Raw genomic sequence first — 13,719 nt, 5'->3', positions numbered from 1 at the left:
TAAAAGATTATGAAATTAAGAGCAGCAAAAGGTACTTTTAAATACATACAAAAATAGAAACAACATAAGAAATCACAAGTTAAGATGGATAATTGACATTTTCAAAGAATTTAAGGAAGAATTTAAAATGACAAAAAAAAAGTGATGAGAGAACTGAAATAGCAACTTAGTGCAACTAAAAAAAAAATGCCAGAAGGAAATTAGGCTCTTTTTCCTATACTCCCTTGCCAGTTTACAGTAAGTATACTGGCGGAAGCTGGAAGGACTGAGGACAGAGTTAAACATGTGAACCACACCTTTTCTAAAACTCTTGAGCAGAAAGAATATTTATATACAGTTTGAAAGTAGCATGAATCTAAGAGAAGTTGCAGGCATGCAATCACAACACAGATAATCCATTATGCATGACCTGTTTTTACTGATTATATAAAACAAAAAAAGTAAAATACTGCATATAATATCCAAGTATATTGGTGTGTTCCCATGGGAAGTTGGCATGACATTAAATATAATAGATTTAGGGAAGAAGAACATTTCTACCCAGTAGGGGCTCAGAGCTATTTAAATTAAGTAACCACTCTGATGACAATTCCCTTGATTCTCCCTCTAAAAGTGGTGGAATGTAGAGCTGCCAAAGTGAGCGTGGGGCTTCCCCCAAGGTATGGCACTTTTTGTTAAAGTTTAGGTTCATGTCCAGCAATGCCATTTGTGGTCCAAAATAAAATACTACTGAGCCACAAAGATCAATATGACTCCAGGGACCACAGATTTGTAGCTAGAAAGACCTTGAAGGTCATCTAGTACAACCCCTTCCTTAGGCAGATGAGGAAACTGAAGCACAGAGAAGCTGAATTATTTGCCAAAGGTCCCACAGATAGTAAATCCTTTGATTGCACATCCTCAGATGCTAAATCTAGTATACTTTTCATGGTGTTTCTTTGAAGGCTCATTGGGGAAAGGATAATTACTGTCAGTGAATAACAACAGATATTCAGAGAGGGAAGAAAAAAAGGCAGGAAAGGAAGGAATGAGAAGACATCCTGCCCATACTGAGTCAATAATGTCATCTATATTATTGCCAGTGTTGATGAAGAAGCTGACATAAACTAAAAAAGACACAGAGGTTTAGGAGCCAGAAGGCCTGAAATCTAATTCTAACTGCAGCATCCATGGAACACTGCACTCTGGGACCTTGGCCAAGCCATTACCTTCCTGTGTCAGACCATATAAAGCTGGATTAACCCAGGAGCCTAGGTAAATATATTTCACTCCTACCTATTAGTATATACAGTGATTCCCTCAAACTTTAATAAAGTAGTTTTTATACTCTAATTGGCTGATTGAGCTGGTAGTGTGCTCAAAAACTGCCACCAGAGAGAGGGCAAAGGAGAAATCCCATAGATGCAAAGATTTCAAAAAATTTGATGATCACCAGTAGGGAATCCTTAGGAACCTTCTGTTTGGGGATGCCTGGGGAGCATCTCATCGTGGGCATTCAAAGTCAAATAGCTTCAATTTTACTCTCACCTCCATAGATAAACACCACAGTTCAAACTGAACCATAATGTGCTTCCATATTGACTGGTTCCCTTCTTACGTGCTGCATTTGCTTTGCTGTCTCTCACACAAGCTTCCATCATGACATTTAATCTGACACGATTTCTGTTACAGATTAGGATGTCAATCTAAAGGGAGCAATTAAGGTCTATTCTCAGAGTGGATGATCCAGAAGGGCCCACAGGCCATTGGAATTCCCATTCCTACACTTTTATAAATGTCTGAGAGGCAATTAGATGTCAGCTCTACTCCCCTGAGGTGCTAGGACAACTGAAAAACTTCATTCTACCACTAATTTCCCCAACAGACAGAGGATGATTATTCTAATTATGAAATGATTTTTTTTCTTTTTTAAATTGCTAACATATTCCTCAGGAATCGCACACTTACCTGATGCTATGACTGTGCCAGCCCAGAGAGTATTCTCTATACTTAAGCTCTCATTGATGGGAGGGTCACTGTCTTCCTGACAAAAATCAAGATGGAAACACATTTAATTGTCAAGCTCACAGAATTCCTACATTCCCCTCTCAAACTATATCTAGAACTATGAATTAAGATATATTGGAATCATGGGAGAGAACTTTAAACCTGTCCTCATTCTTCTCCACTTTTGGGGGGTGTCACAAAATTAAATTCAACTAACATTCATTTAAGCCCTTTCTGGCTAGGTGCTGAACATGGTTTTAGGTGCTAGGGATATAAAAAAATAAAATAAAATCTCTGTCCTCAAGAGGCTTATATGCTCTTGGGGGTAAAGCGAGGTGCTGAACAAGGACACATATAAGACAATATAAGATAATTTGAGGAGGGAAGGAAAAGGACTCACAAATGGGCCAGTTTTGTTTAGGAGTTGACCCTTGAGGAGTTCTGTAGGATACTGCCTTGAAGAAACCGAGAGATTCTAAAAGAGAGATAGAAGTGCTTCCATTCCAAGTATGCGACACAGCTTTAGTTCAGAGATGAGAGATGCAATATAGAGTTTGGGGAACAACTAGTAAATGTGTGTGGCTAGAACGTAAAGTACAAGAAATACAAAATAAATCTGGAAAAATAGCTCGCAGAAAGATTGGGAAGGGCTTCATCTGTTGTTCTGATGCATTTCTATTTATCCTGAAAGCAACAAAGAATCACTGAAGATTTTTGAGCAAGGGCATGATATGGTCTGACCTGTGTCTTATGAAAATCATTTTGGCAACTCCATGGAGGATGATATAGAGAGGGAAGAGACTAGAGATAGGAAATCCAATTAGAAAGCTGCTATAATAGGATGTATAAGTTTGGGGACGAAAGAGGTTTTGCAGAGAAGTAATCAACAAGACTTGTCAGCTGATTAGGCCTGGGGAGTTAAGGATGACTTGCAGGGTCGTCGTCTTCATAAGAATGATAACTTAATCCACGGGAGGAGATGAAACTACCGAAGAATTTTGGAGACAGGGCCTTGAGGCACATTCATATTCAGCAAAAAGAAGGTGGTGACTCAACAAAAGGTAATTCAGACAGTGATAAGGAAAACTCAGAAAGAGCTGTGCCCCAGAAGCCAGAGGAGGAGTGTAGGGAGAGGGGAGGGCTGACAATATCCAAAGCAGCAGTTTTGGATCATCCCCAGAATTTATACAGCACTTTAAGGTTTGCAAAGTGCTCTACAAATATCTCACTTTATTCTCCCAACAACCATGGAAAGCAGGTGCTATTATTAACCCCAATCTGCAGGGAAAACTGAGGCAAACAGCAATTAAGTGACTTGCCCAGTAAATGTCTGAGACCAGATTTGAACTCAGGTCTTTTTGACTCCAGGCTTCATTGTGTCACCTAGCTGCCTTATAACTGGTAATCGTCAAGAAGGCAGTTTCTGTAGGGGAGGGGGTGAAAGTCAGTTTACAAAGGGATAGAAATGAGTGGGAGTTGAGGAAGCGAAGGCAACAAGTGTAGCTGATTTCTTCCTAGGAGTCTGACTGTGACAAAGATACAGGATGATTTCAGGAGGGGAAGATGGCAGAGTCAAATGAACACTTTTTAGAATGGGCGAGAACTGGGAATGTTTGTAGGCTTAGGAGCTGATGAAGAAGAGGATGAAAGACAACACCATAAGAAAGGGCAAGTTCTCAGACAAGGGAAAGCCCAAGTAAATAGGTTAGCCTTGGCAATGAGAAAGCCACCTCCTTCCTCTGAAACTATCTGCTGTTAGCTTCTCCCTCTCCCCCATACCATAAAATTCCCACTGTCATCCCCTCTCCTCTCTTCCTTGAATTCAATTTTTCTTTTCTTGCTGATGTAGGAGGCAAGATCCTCAGTTGAAGCAGGGTTTAGGGGGTGGAGGAGAGAAGTACAGTGCAGAGGGCTTGAGGGGAGAGGAGGAAGTTTACCTCAGCAGAAATACAGGTATCTAGGGGAATGAATTGTATAGCAATGCCTACTACTAGCAGGCCAGGAAAAAATAAATAAACTATGATCCCTAGGTACTAGGGGCTTTCAAGTTTGGTCTCACACATAATATGATACACCAGTAACCTATTTTGTGTTTTACAAAACAGATTGCATCATAGTGCTGTTCTCTCCTGGTTCTCCATTTAAACTTCCTAACCACTCCTTTTGAGCCTCCTTTGTTGGACCAAAGACATTAGACTCCAAGAGAAGGAAGGTCCATGGATACTTTCTTGTCAAGATCCTTTCATTTTATTGGAAACTAAGGCCCGGAAAGGGAAAAATGAATTGCAAATAGTAAACACCATAAGTAGGATTTTAATCCAGCTACCTCTGACTCCAGATCCAGTGCTCTCTCCCACTGTACCACCAAACATTATGAAAACCAGTTGTTGTAATTTAAGAGGTATATGCCACCTACTTCAGAAGAAGCCCTAGTAAAGCACAGTGACAGAAAACATTTAAGGATAAAAGAGAAAAGAAATCAAAAGACGTGGGTGCTCCCAGACCCCTGAGACAAGAAGATCACAACACTTGAGCAATGAATGTGCTTTTAAGTTTCCTGGCAGATAAATTGACAAGAGAAGCACAGGTTACGTAGGTTTCATTTTGACAACAGAAAGAAAATTCATTGGTAGACACAAAATTTATTCTTGAACAAGAAATCAAGAAGGAATTTATTGGGTGGATCCTTACATAGAGGATACAGAATGACAGTGATGATGACACACTATCCTAGGATCATCATTCAAGTAAGAAATCAAGGCCAAGAGAAGTGACTTGCTCATGATAAGAGACTAATAAAGAAAAGGGCCTGGACATCAAGTGAGGTTGTCCGTTTCCAAATCTGGGGTTCTTTCACTATCCCTCTACTTCAACCACAGTTTTATAAAAGGTATAGACTCTGCTATCTATTTTCTATAAAGATAGAAGACATAACATAAACATGCCATTTAGTGGGGAGAGCCCTGGGATAAGAATCAAGGAAACTGAATTCCAAATTCTATCTCCACCACTAATAGATTTACGTATGATCTTGGACAAGTCATTTCCAACCTCTTCCCTCTGTAGAATAAAGGTGTTGACTTAGTCCTTCTAAAGTCCCTTATAGTTCTAAAAAGTTCTTAGATTCAAAGAGCTAATTCAATATAGGGACTTAGTTGTTTGGTCATATGATGCCATGAGAATCTTCATGAATAAGCAGCTAACATAACTATGTAGATTGACTTGCTCGAATACCGTAAATCTCCAATGAGCAGGTAACACCAGCTTTGTCAAATCAAGTCAAGTCAACAAGCATTTAAGTACTACATGCCAGGCACCTGGTTAAGCTATCTAAAGCTCTAAATTACAAAACAGCTGCTGGTCTGCAAGGATAGCAGTTCTATATCAAGGAAGTTCCCAATTATCAATGAAATCAGAGGTCCAGTCTTTATCCCTATCTCTATTTCCACATGCCCCACCCCAGTCTTATATGTACTAAAAGACAATACTATTTTCAATATAAAACTATATAAATAAGATTTTTGAGGGTTTTTTAACATATGTATTTTTTTTTAAAAAAACTTACCCTTGTAAAAGTCCCCACAAAGTTATGAATGTCAATGTTTGGCTCTTCTGCATAGACATAGGATCGAATTTGAAGAAGGTCCTTTTAAATAGACAGAGAAAAAAATCTTAAAAGTTACTCTAACAGTAAAAACTTTATATTTGTTAGCTATTTGTTCAAAGAATATTTTATGTTATTAAAGAATTCATTTACTTTATAACAAGTATTCATACCAAAATGTTAGGGAAATCTAAACTAATTTTTTTTTTAAGAATCTTGCCACTTATTTAACAAGGCCTGCTTTCTACAAAATTTAAAAGTGACACAAAAAAATATCTTGTTCTTATGGGATGACATTGGACCTGGATCCATGACTTCACTGCGACAAGGGACTCCTACTGAGTTTGTTCCACGAATGCAGATTCACACTTACTCTGAAACTTCTAATCTTAAGAGAGTTACCTGGAGAACACTGGTTAAGTGACTTGCCCAAGGTCAATTAGCCAGAATGTGTCAGAGGCAAGACTTCCAGATCTTCCTAACTCTGAGGCCAGCTCTCTATCCACTACACCACACTGCCTGCTTCCTCATGATGCCTAAGTTTAATAGCTGTGTCTTGAATGCATGGCATATCCTAGAATAACTGAATTCCAGAATCTTTGAACTGGATGGGAAATTGGAAACCATCCAGTCCAGTCTGCATCTGAAGGACAATCCTCTCCACAATATTCATGACAAATGGCAAAGCAGCCTTTACTTCAAGACTTCTGGCAAAGTAGAACTCACCATCTTCCAAGGCAACCCATTCCATTTCTAGAAAGCTCTAGCTCTTGTTAAGCTCATCCAGAGCATAAGTCTACATGTCACAGATCCATCTGTGTTCTAGGATCAGGCCCAACATGTCCTGTCCTCCATATGATAATCTTTCAAACACCTGAAGGTAGCTACCATATCCCATCTCCCATTCTAACCAGGTCTGCAGACTTCAAAAAGTCTACATCTAAACCAGCACAGAGAACCTTGGTCTAAAATTATTTTTATAGCATTCTACTATGCACATGAAATACGAGAGTTTCCCCCTTCTCTCTCTTCCCCTTGCCCTCCTACTTTTTCTTCTTTCCTTCTCTATCTCCTTTCCTGTGTCAGGTTTTCATAGTGTCAGTGAAGAGGACTTAGAAATGTTGGCCAGTTCCTAATGCAAACAATTCAGATAGGTGGAGTTTTCTCCTGTTTAAAAGGTCTCCCTCTCTTCCTTTAGTAGCTTGTTCAAATGTTTAAACACTCTTATCTTCAGGTAGCCTCTTTACATCATCACATCTAGGAGGTCCCTAAAATCTCAAAGTACACCTCAGATACTCTCTCTTTAAGGTACAGGGGAGTAATTTATGGGAAAATTGGAGGATATTTCTTTATTTTATGAACTTTGCTTCCTTACAATGCACTAGATAAATATGAAATTACTTTGTAAAGGCTGAAGGCAAGAAATAATACTCTTGTTCCTGTTTCCCTCCCACTCACTCCCAGCCCTACCACCTGCCAAAATATTTTTTGCAACTCTGTGCTCTACAAGACATGGATTTCATTGTTTCTTCCCTAGAAATGACAGGTTCTTTTAGTTGACCCAAGAATTTTTTACTTTTAACAAAGTCACAAAATGATGCTATTTGGTTCTCAAAGGTTTCATGAATCAATAATAATAAGCTAGTTGAACAAATGAAAGCATTAAAGATAATGGTACTGACACTATATAGACTTGCCAAGTCCTAAAAAGCATAACATAAAAAATTATGACACTGAATGGGGAGAACACACTGTTCAATGTTGTCTTTCTGGACAGGAGCTTGCTGACTCATTGCAAGTTACTCTGTAATCTTTTAACATAGGATTCTGAGGAGGTAAAAGGGGAGAAGGAAGGAAGAAAGGGGGAAGAAAGAAGAAAAAAAGGAGAGTGAGGAAAAGGGAAAGAGAAGGAAGGGGAGGGAGAGAGGAAAGGGAAATGAGATAAAAGAAGGAAAGAGGTAAAGGAGGAGAGAAAGTACTAAAGAGAAAGGATGGGGAGAGGGAAAAAAGGGAAAAGAGATAGAAGGGAAATGTAGAGTTAGGGGATGGATGGGAAGAGGAGGTAAGAGAAGAGGGGAGAATGAGGGAGAAGGGAAGAGAAAGAAAAGGGAACAAGAGAGAGGAAAACAGAATAAAAGGGGAAAGTTAAAAATGTAGGGGACAATAAAGGTTGGGAAGGAAATAAAAGAAGAGAAAGAGATACTCACAGCAGCAGTGGGTAATCTTTGTGTGCAAGCCACAGGCAAGCGGAGTTTCCAGTCTGTCTCCCCATCTAACTGATCAGTCCTCAAGAAGCATGACCCTATGAAATTTCCATATATTTCATAATTCTTTTTCAACTTAAGAATCACTTCATCAAGAAACAAACATGCTATTTATCATGAGAAATGCCACTACACAGCCTTAGGAACAGGACCTCAAGTTCTAGTGCCATTCAAAGACCACAGTCTTTAGATATTGCATCCCACCCTCACCTCCAAGCAGCTGCTTCCTCCCCACCACTAGATTTTAAGGGTAGTAAGACTTGCTATCACAGTAGTGAAACCAGAAAACCAGACCCATACTAACAGTTTGTGGTACAACAGAATACAGTACAGCTTCAGCAACCCAAGTCAAACAAAAGTCACCATGAAGCACTGATTTGTCACAATTAGTTAAATGAAGATTGAGGATGAATTCCTTAAAAACAAAGGCCTTACTCTGCAGTCATGAATTGAGTATTTCACAACACATTCTACAGGCAGCCTTGTGCAGCCAATACTGAGAGCTGGATAGTAAAGTCAATAAGACTTGAGCTCAAAATTCATCTCAGAAACTTGGCAGCTGTGTGACTCTGGGAAAACCATCTAAGCCCTCTGAGCTTCAGTCTCTTGATCTTAAAATGAGGATAATAAGAACATCTACTCCACAAAGTTATGAGAATCAAATGAATTACTGTTTGTACATGGTTAACATGCAAATATGCTTTGCATGACTTCACATGTATAATGAGTATCACACTGCCTGCCTTCTCAATGGGGGAGGGGAAGAGAAGATGGAACTCAAAATAAAAAAAAAGAATATTAACAAAAAAGAAATACTGTTTATAAAGCACTCTAAAAACTTTAAAAATCATATAAACATTACTATTATTATTCTATAAACAGAGAGATGGAGAGGGAAAGGGACAACTTCACTAATAAAAGGAACTCCCAGATGAGGATATTCCCTGTATCAATGCAGTTCTACACAATTCCCGGTAATCTGTAGTTTTATAGAGCTACCTAGGGCACTGGGATTAAGTGACTTGTCCACAATCACAGGGCTAATCAGTGACAAAGGCCCAAAAGTCTTAGTCTAATTTTAAGCTAAAACTGAACTAAGGATTCTAGGACCCACTGTGTGTGTGCATACGCATACATATATGTTACAAGTATGTATGTAGAGAGATATGTCTTGAGAGATGTCTTGTATATATATATACATATATATATATACACACACATATATAAAGTTATTTAAAATTCTCTGCATTTGCAGTAACACTTCAAGAAGAATAACTGTAGTACTATCAAGGATGAACTCCTAAACTGCTTTCTGAAGAAAGGGAGAGAATTTAGGTATTCCTGAAAGCAGAACGGAATAATGAATAGAGACCCAGAGAAGAAGAGCCTCTCATTAGTTGTATCACCATGCACAAGTCATCACCTTTCCAGGCTTCATTTCCCTCATCAATAAGATGGGAATCATGGGACTGTAGATCTGGAAATGGAATCTCAGAGGCAATTTAGCCCAACTCCTTTCTTTTACAAATGAAGAAACAGAGACTCAAAGTGTTAAGTGATTTGCCCAAAGTGACAAAGGTGCTAAGCACCAGACATGTATTAAAAATCAGGTCTTCTGACTTTAAGGCAAATATCTTTGCACCATACTATATAATAATACCTATGGGAACTACTGGAGAAGATTGAGATTAAACATGATCATGTATGTCAATTTCTTTGTAAACTTTAAAATGCTGCTAGGTATTACTATTAGTAGTACTATCATGATCATTTTTCTCATCTGCTATCAGGTAGAGTTTTGATATGAATGGTCTTGAGAGGAGTACTATCTTCCTATTGTTCTTGTCTAATGTTTGGCAGACTATTGTACAGGTGGATAAAATGATTATTTTTTGTAGCTAAATGAAATTTGGGGCTATAAGCTCATAGGCATTTTCACTTGCTGTCTATCAGGCATGGAATGCTCACTTTCTTCATCTCCACCTCCTGGCTTTCTTCATGTCCCAGCTAAAATTACACTTTCTACAGGAAGCCTCTCTCAATCTCTACTAATTCAAGTGCCTTCTCTCCATTGATTATTTTGTATTTATCCTATATAGAGCTTCTTCATCCATAGTTGGCTGTATGTTGTCTCCTCCATTAGACTGTGAGGTCCTGGAGGGCAGGAATTGTCTTTTACCTTTCTTTGTATCCCTAGAGCTTAGCACAGTGCATTCCACATTGCAGGCACTTCATAAATGTTTAGTGACTATTATTATTACTACTACTACTACCAACACCAAATGGCAATAAGAACTCCCCATTACTAAGCACATTAAGTTTTACAAAGAACTTTCCTCACAACAACTCTGGGAAGTAAACGGTGAAAGTATTAGCATACTAATTTTACAAATGAGGAAACTGAGATTTACCAAGGTGAAATGGCTTGCCCAGAGTCATACAGCTAGTATTAAACAATAGAGCCAAGACTCTGTTCCTCCCACTCTAAGACTAGGACTAAGACTCTTTCCATTATATCATATTCTCTCTCTGTGTATGTATACATACATATATGCACATATATACACATATGCACTCTCTCCCTCTCTATATATTTACATATACATAGACATATAAATATTCTCTCTCTATCATATATATCTATCTCTATCTCCTAGTTTACCCTTCCAAAAAAAAAAAAAGTACATCTGTATTAAAGCCAAAGTCACAACAAGACAGTTCTAACTAGAAAACCCTCCTCCCCACCTCCTTCCTATTCATTTTTTTTTTTCAAAAATATAGAAGGAAAAGACCCAAACCACCTAGAGCAGGCCACAAGAACCTCAAAGGAAAATACATTCTGGCTTTCAGAGGTTAAAAGGTCTCTAGAATCATGCCTGACTATTGGCCACAGGAAAAATGGCACCATTTACTCAGAGCAGCTTAAAAATATTAAAGTAGGGAGATTTCAAAGCCTGCTGGCAAAGAGACGGGTGAATAGTGGCAGCCACACACTGCAGCTATCGCCAGCTGAGTCGTTCAGTCGAGCAAACACAGGCTATCACAATAAACAAACGGACAGGCCCAGGAAAGGGAGAGCCCCTGTCATTCATGAGGAGCTTATGAAAAAGGCAGGCTTCTTTTCCTGGTTCTTTAATGCCATATATCACCACATCTTGAAGGAATTTTCTAGAAGAGAGACAACTGCTGTTTAAAGCCTCTATGTTAGAAACACTTCCTCCTCCACCAGCAGCTCCTGAAGCTAAGCCTAACTCTGCCAAGAAGAGAGTGATAACAGGCAGTATTTATTTAACTCTCCATGGAACGTGAGCCACTGTGTGACTTTGCCAGCTGTGACTCGACGTGGGTCCAGTCAGTTGAATCTTTTTAATTATCAAAACCTACCATCACATAAATCACCCCCACAAAGAAAAGGAAGGGGGAGGGGAAAGGCTACCCATCATAAAAATGTTTTTGATTCATCTCTCTGACTCCAAAATTATATCTCCTTCTGTTACATTTTCAAATTATTGTTTTGCCAAATAACCACTGAAAGGTTAATGGTTATTTCCAAAATTGATCCCAGATGTTTACCATTTTTTTCTGATGTCCTCAGGAAGATCATGTCAGCAGGGACCCGTTGGTTCTGCATTATGAAAAGAAAGAGTGTTATTGTGTACACATGTGCATGCTCTATCCACTACCACCCTCCTCCCATTGCTACCCCCCACAACAAAAAAAAATTTTTTTAAAGCCCACAGCCTCTGTTAAGTTTCCTTCTTTGTCAAATAGAGATTTAGGGATTTATTTTGTTTTGAATCTGAAAAATCTTGCAAGTTGCTGCTATTGTACTAATCCACCATAGAAATCCAATCACAGAAAGGGAGTTCCAGGGCTTCCAGAGAATCCAACCATTACCTCCAGTGATTCCCATCAAAGCATCACCAGCTTAGAGCTTAAGGCTACTATTGGCTTTCTTCCAAGGAGTTCTCTGTTAGCAATGCTACAAATACTCTTCCTACACTTTAGTTCTGTTTCTACTAATTTTCTTACTTGTTGGTGTTTTTTTTTTGAGGGGAAAATATACATAGATGGGAAAAATATCTAGAACTAATGAAAGTCATCTTCTGAAGGAAGGGAAAACAGAAATGGTAATACAGTATAATTATAAACAGAAGCAGCTTAAAGAGAGGGGGGTGTGCACTTCTGTCTGAAACATCTCACTCTCCCCTGAAATCACATTAGTATCATCTACTTTAATCCCTTTGAAAAGGGCATGGCCATTTTCCTCAGAAAGGAGTCAAGGCACAAGTCTCCTCTGATTAAATATTATTCTGCTGACTTGTCACCCCTCCTGCCACCCCCCATGTCTCAGACCCCACACATTAATAAATGCAGTGCAAAGAAATTAAGGTGATAACATGAAGATTTTATAGCTTAGTCAAGGACGCTGTAGTTCATCTTAATGCTGCTCCATTAAGGTAGTAAAGTTTTCAAAAAATTGAATTTTTTAATACATTCCCAACATTGTTGTTTAAATTACTTTTTGCTATACTCCATTCACCATAAAAACATGTCTACTAAACACTGCCAAAATATATTTATTTAAAGATGGAGGACTATTAATACTAGGTAAGAAAACTTACAAACTATACATAGGATCATAAATCTAGAAATCAAAGGGACTTCAGAAATAATCTAATCTTCATTTTACAGATGAGTAAACTGAAGCCCAGAAACACTGACTTGCCAAAAGTCACATATGAACTAAGCATCAGTGGAAGGGTTTGAACTCAGGTCTCCTTAATCTAGAGTCAGTGTTCATTCTGCTGTGCAAGGTTACTTGCCTACTTAAATAGCAGCTTTCTAACATACGTAATCCCATTATGAGAATAAAAGTCCTAGACTGCAAAAAACAACCAAAACTGAAAGTCAAAATTTGGGATCCACCACCATGTCATTACTAGTGAGTACACACAAACTGTGGGATTTCCCACCTTGTTCTCCAACCTCCTAATAAAGTGGAAGATAAAATGTGTCCAGGAAAAGGAATTAGATTTACCACTAAATAGCAAACACACAATTAGTTTTTTCAATCCACAAAGTACACATTCAGATTAACTGAAAGAAAACTTGGTGCACGCCAACAAAGACAGAAGAATTTCAATAGCCACATGTTTATATTAACCTTTTCAACGATGATAAGGTCTCCCACTTGGATGCCAGAACTCTTCACCTTCATCGTGCCTGTGGAGAAGAAACAGCCTCCATCAGATTGAAGTAAAATTATTCACAAAATTCAATCCATTTCAGCAAGTATTGTCTATTGTCCTGTGCTCTTAAAACTCAAACACGCATGCAGCACTCTCACAAATTAATTATGGAAAAGCAGTGCAGGACAGACAAAAGCATGCATAACTTCATATCATAGAACCCAAGGTCAAGCCCTACCTCATCCCCTTACTATCTGTGTGACTTTGGCCAATGGCTTAACCTCTCTGTGACTCAGTTTCCTCATCTGTAAAAGGAAAGGGTTGGAGCAGATGAACTCTAAGGGTCCTTCCAGATCATACTTCCCTCAGAAAAGATTCACCTTGAGTAGAGATTCCTCCCTCAATAAAAACGGTCCTTTTCTGAAGTTCCATCTGCTTTCCCTGCAAGAATTTTATCCACCAAATAAGATTTTCTTAAATGCTATCCAATGCTTTAATACTGTGGCATAGACTTCCCATGGGATTCCATTCCTCTTCAGAAGAACAGCAATAGTGAAATAGTTTTATACTCTTGGCTTTCCTAACCACCTACCTGTGTGATGCTGGCCAAGTCATTTATCTGCCTTGAATCTCAGTTTCTGCCTCTCTAAAATGTAAGGATTAAATTAGCTGA

General features: G+C 38.6%; 1 protein-coding gene across 8 annotated transcripts in view; it reads right to left on the bottom strand.

The window, feature by feature from the left end:
- ATP9A (ATPase phospholipid transporting 9A (putative)) overlaps positions 1-13,719 on the bottom strand; it is a 156,359-nt gene that overhangs the window by 87,105 nt on the left and 55,535 nt on the right. For all 8 annotated transcript variants that reach the window (XR_011972344.1, XM_072633539.1, XM_072633535.1 and 5 more), the window contains exons 5-9: positions 13,022-13,080; positions 11,428-11,479; positions 7,798-7,892; positions 5,552-5,632; positions 1,948-2,023 (exon numbers count right to left, since the gene is read on the bottom strand). Coding sequence is in view for 7 of the 8 variants with exons in the window: in XM_072633539.1 (XP_072489640.1) it covers positions 1,948-2,023; positions 5,552-5,632; positions 7,798-7,892; positions 11,428-11,479; positions 13,022-13,080 (363 nt within the window). In the remaining variant the exon portion in view is untranslated. The remainder of the gene's footprint in view (positions 1-1,947; positions 2,024-5,551; positions 5,633-7,797; positions 7,893-11,427; positions 11,480-13,021; positions 13,081-13,719) is intronic.

Source organism: Notamacropus eugenii, chromosome 1 (assembly GCF_028372415.1).
Source record: "Notamacropus eugenii isolate mMacEug1 chromosome 1, mMacEug1.pri_v2, whole genome shotgun sequence".
In the NCBI taxonomy this organism is placed as follows: Eukaryota; Metazoa; Chordata; class Mammalia; order Diprotodontia; family Macropodidae; genus Notamacropus; species Notamacropus eugenii.
This window is presented reverse-complemented; position numbering and strand designations above follow the sequence as displayed.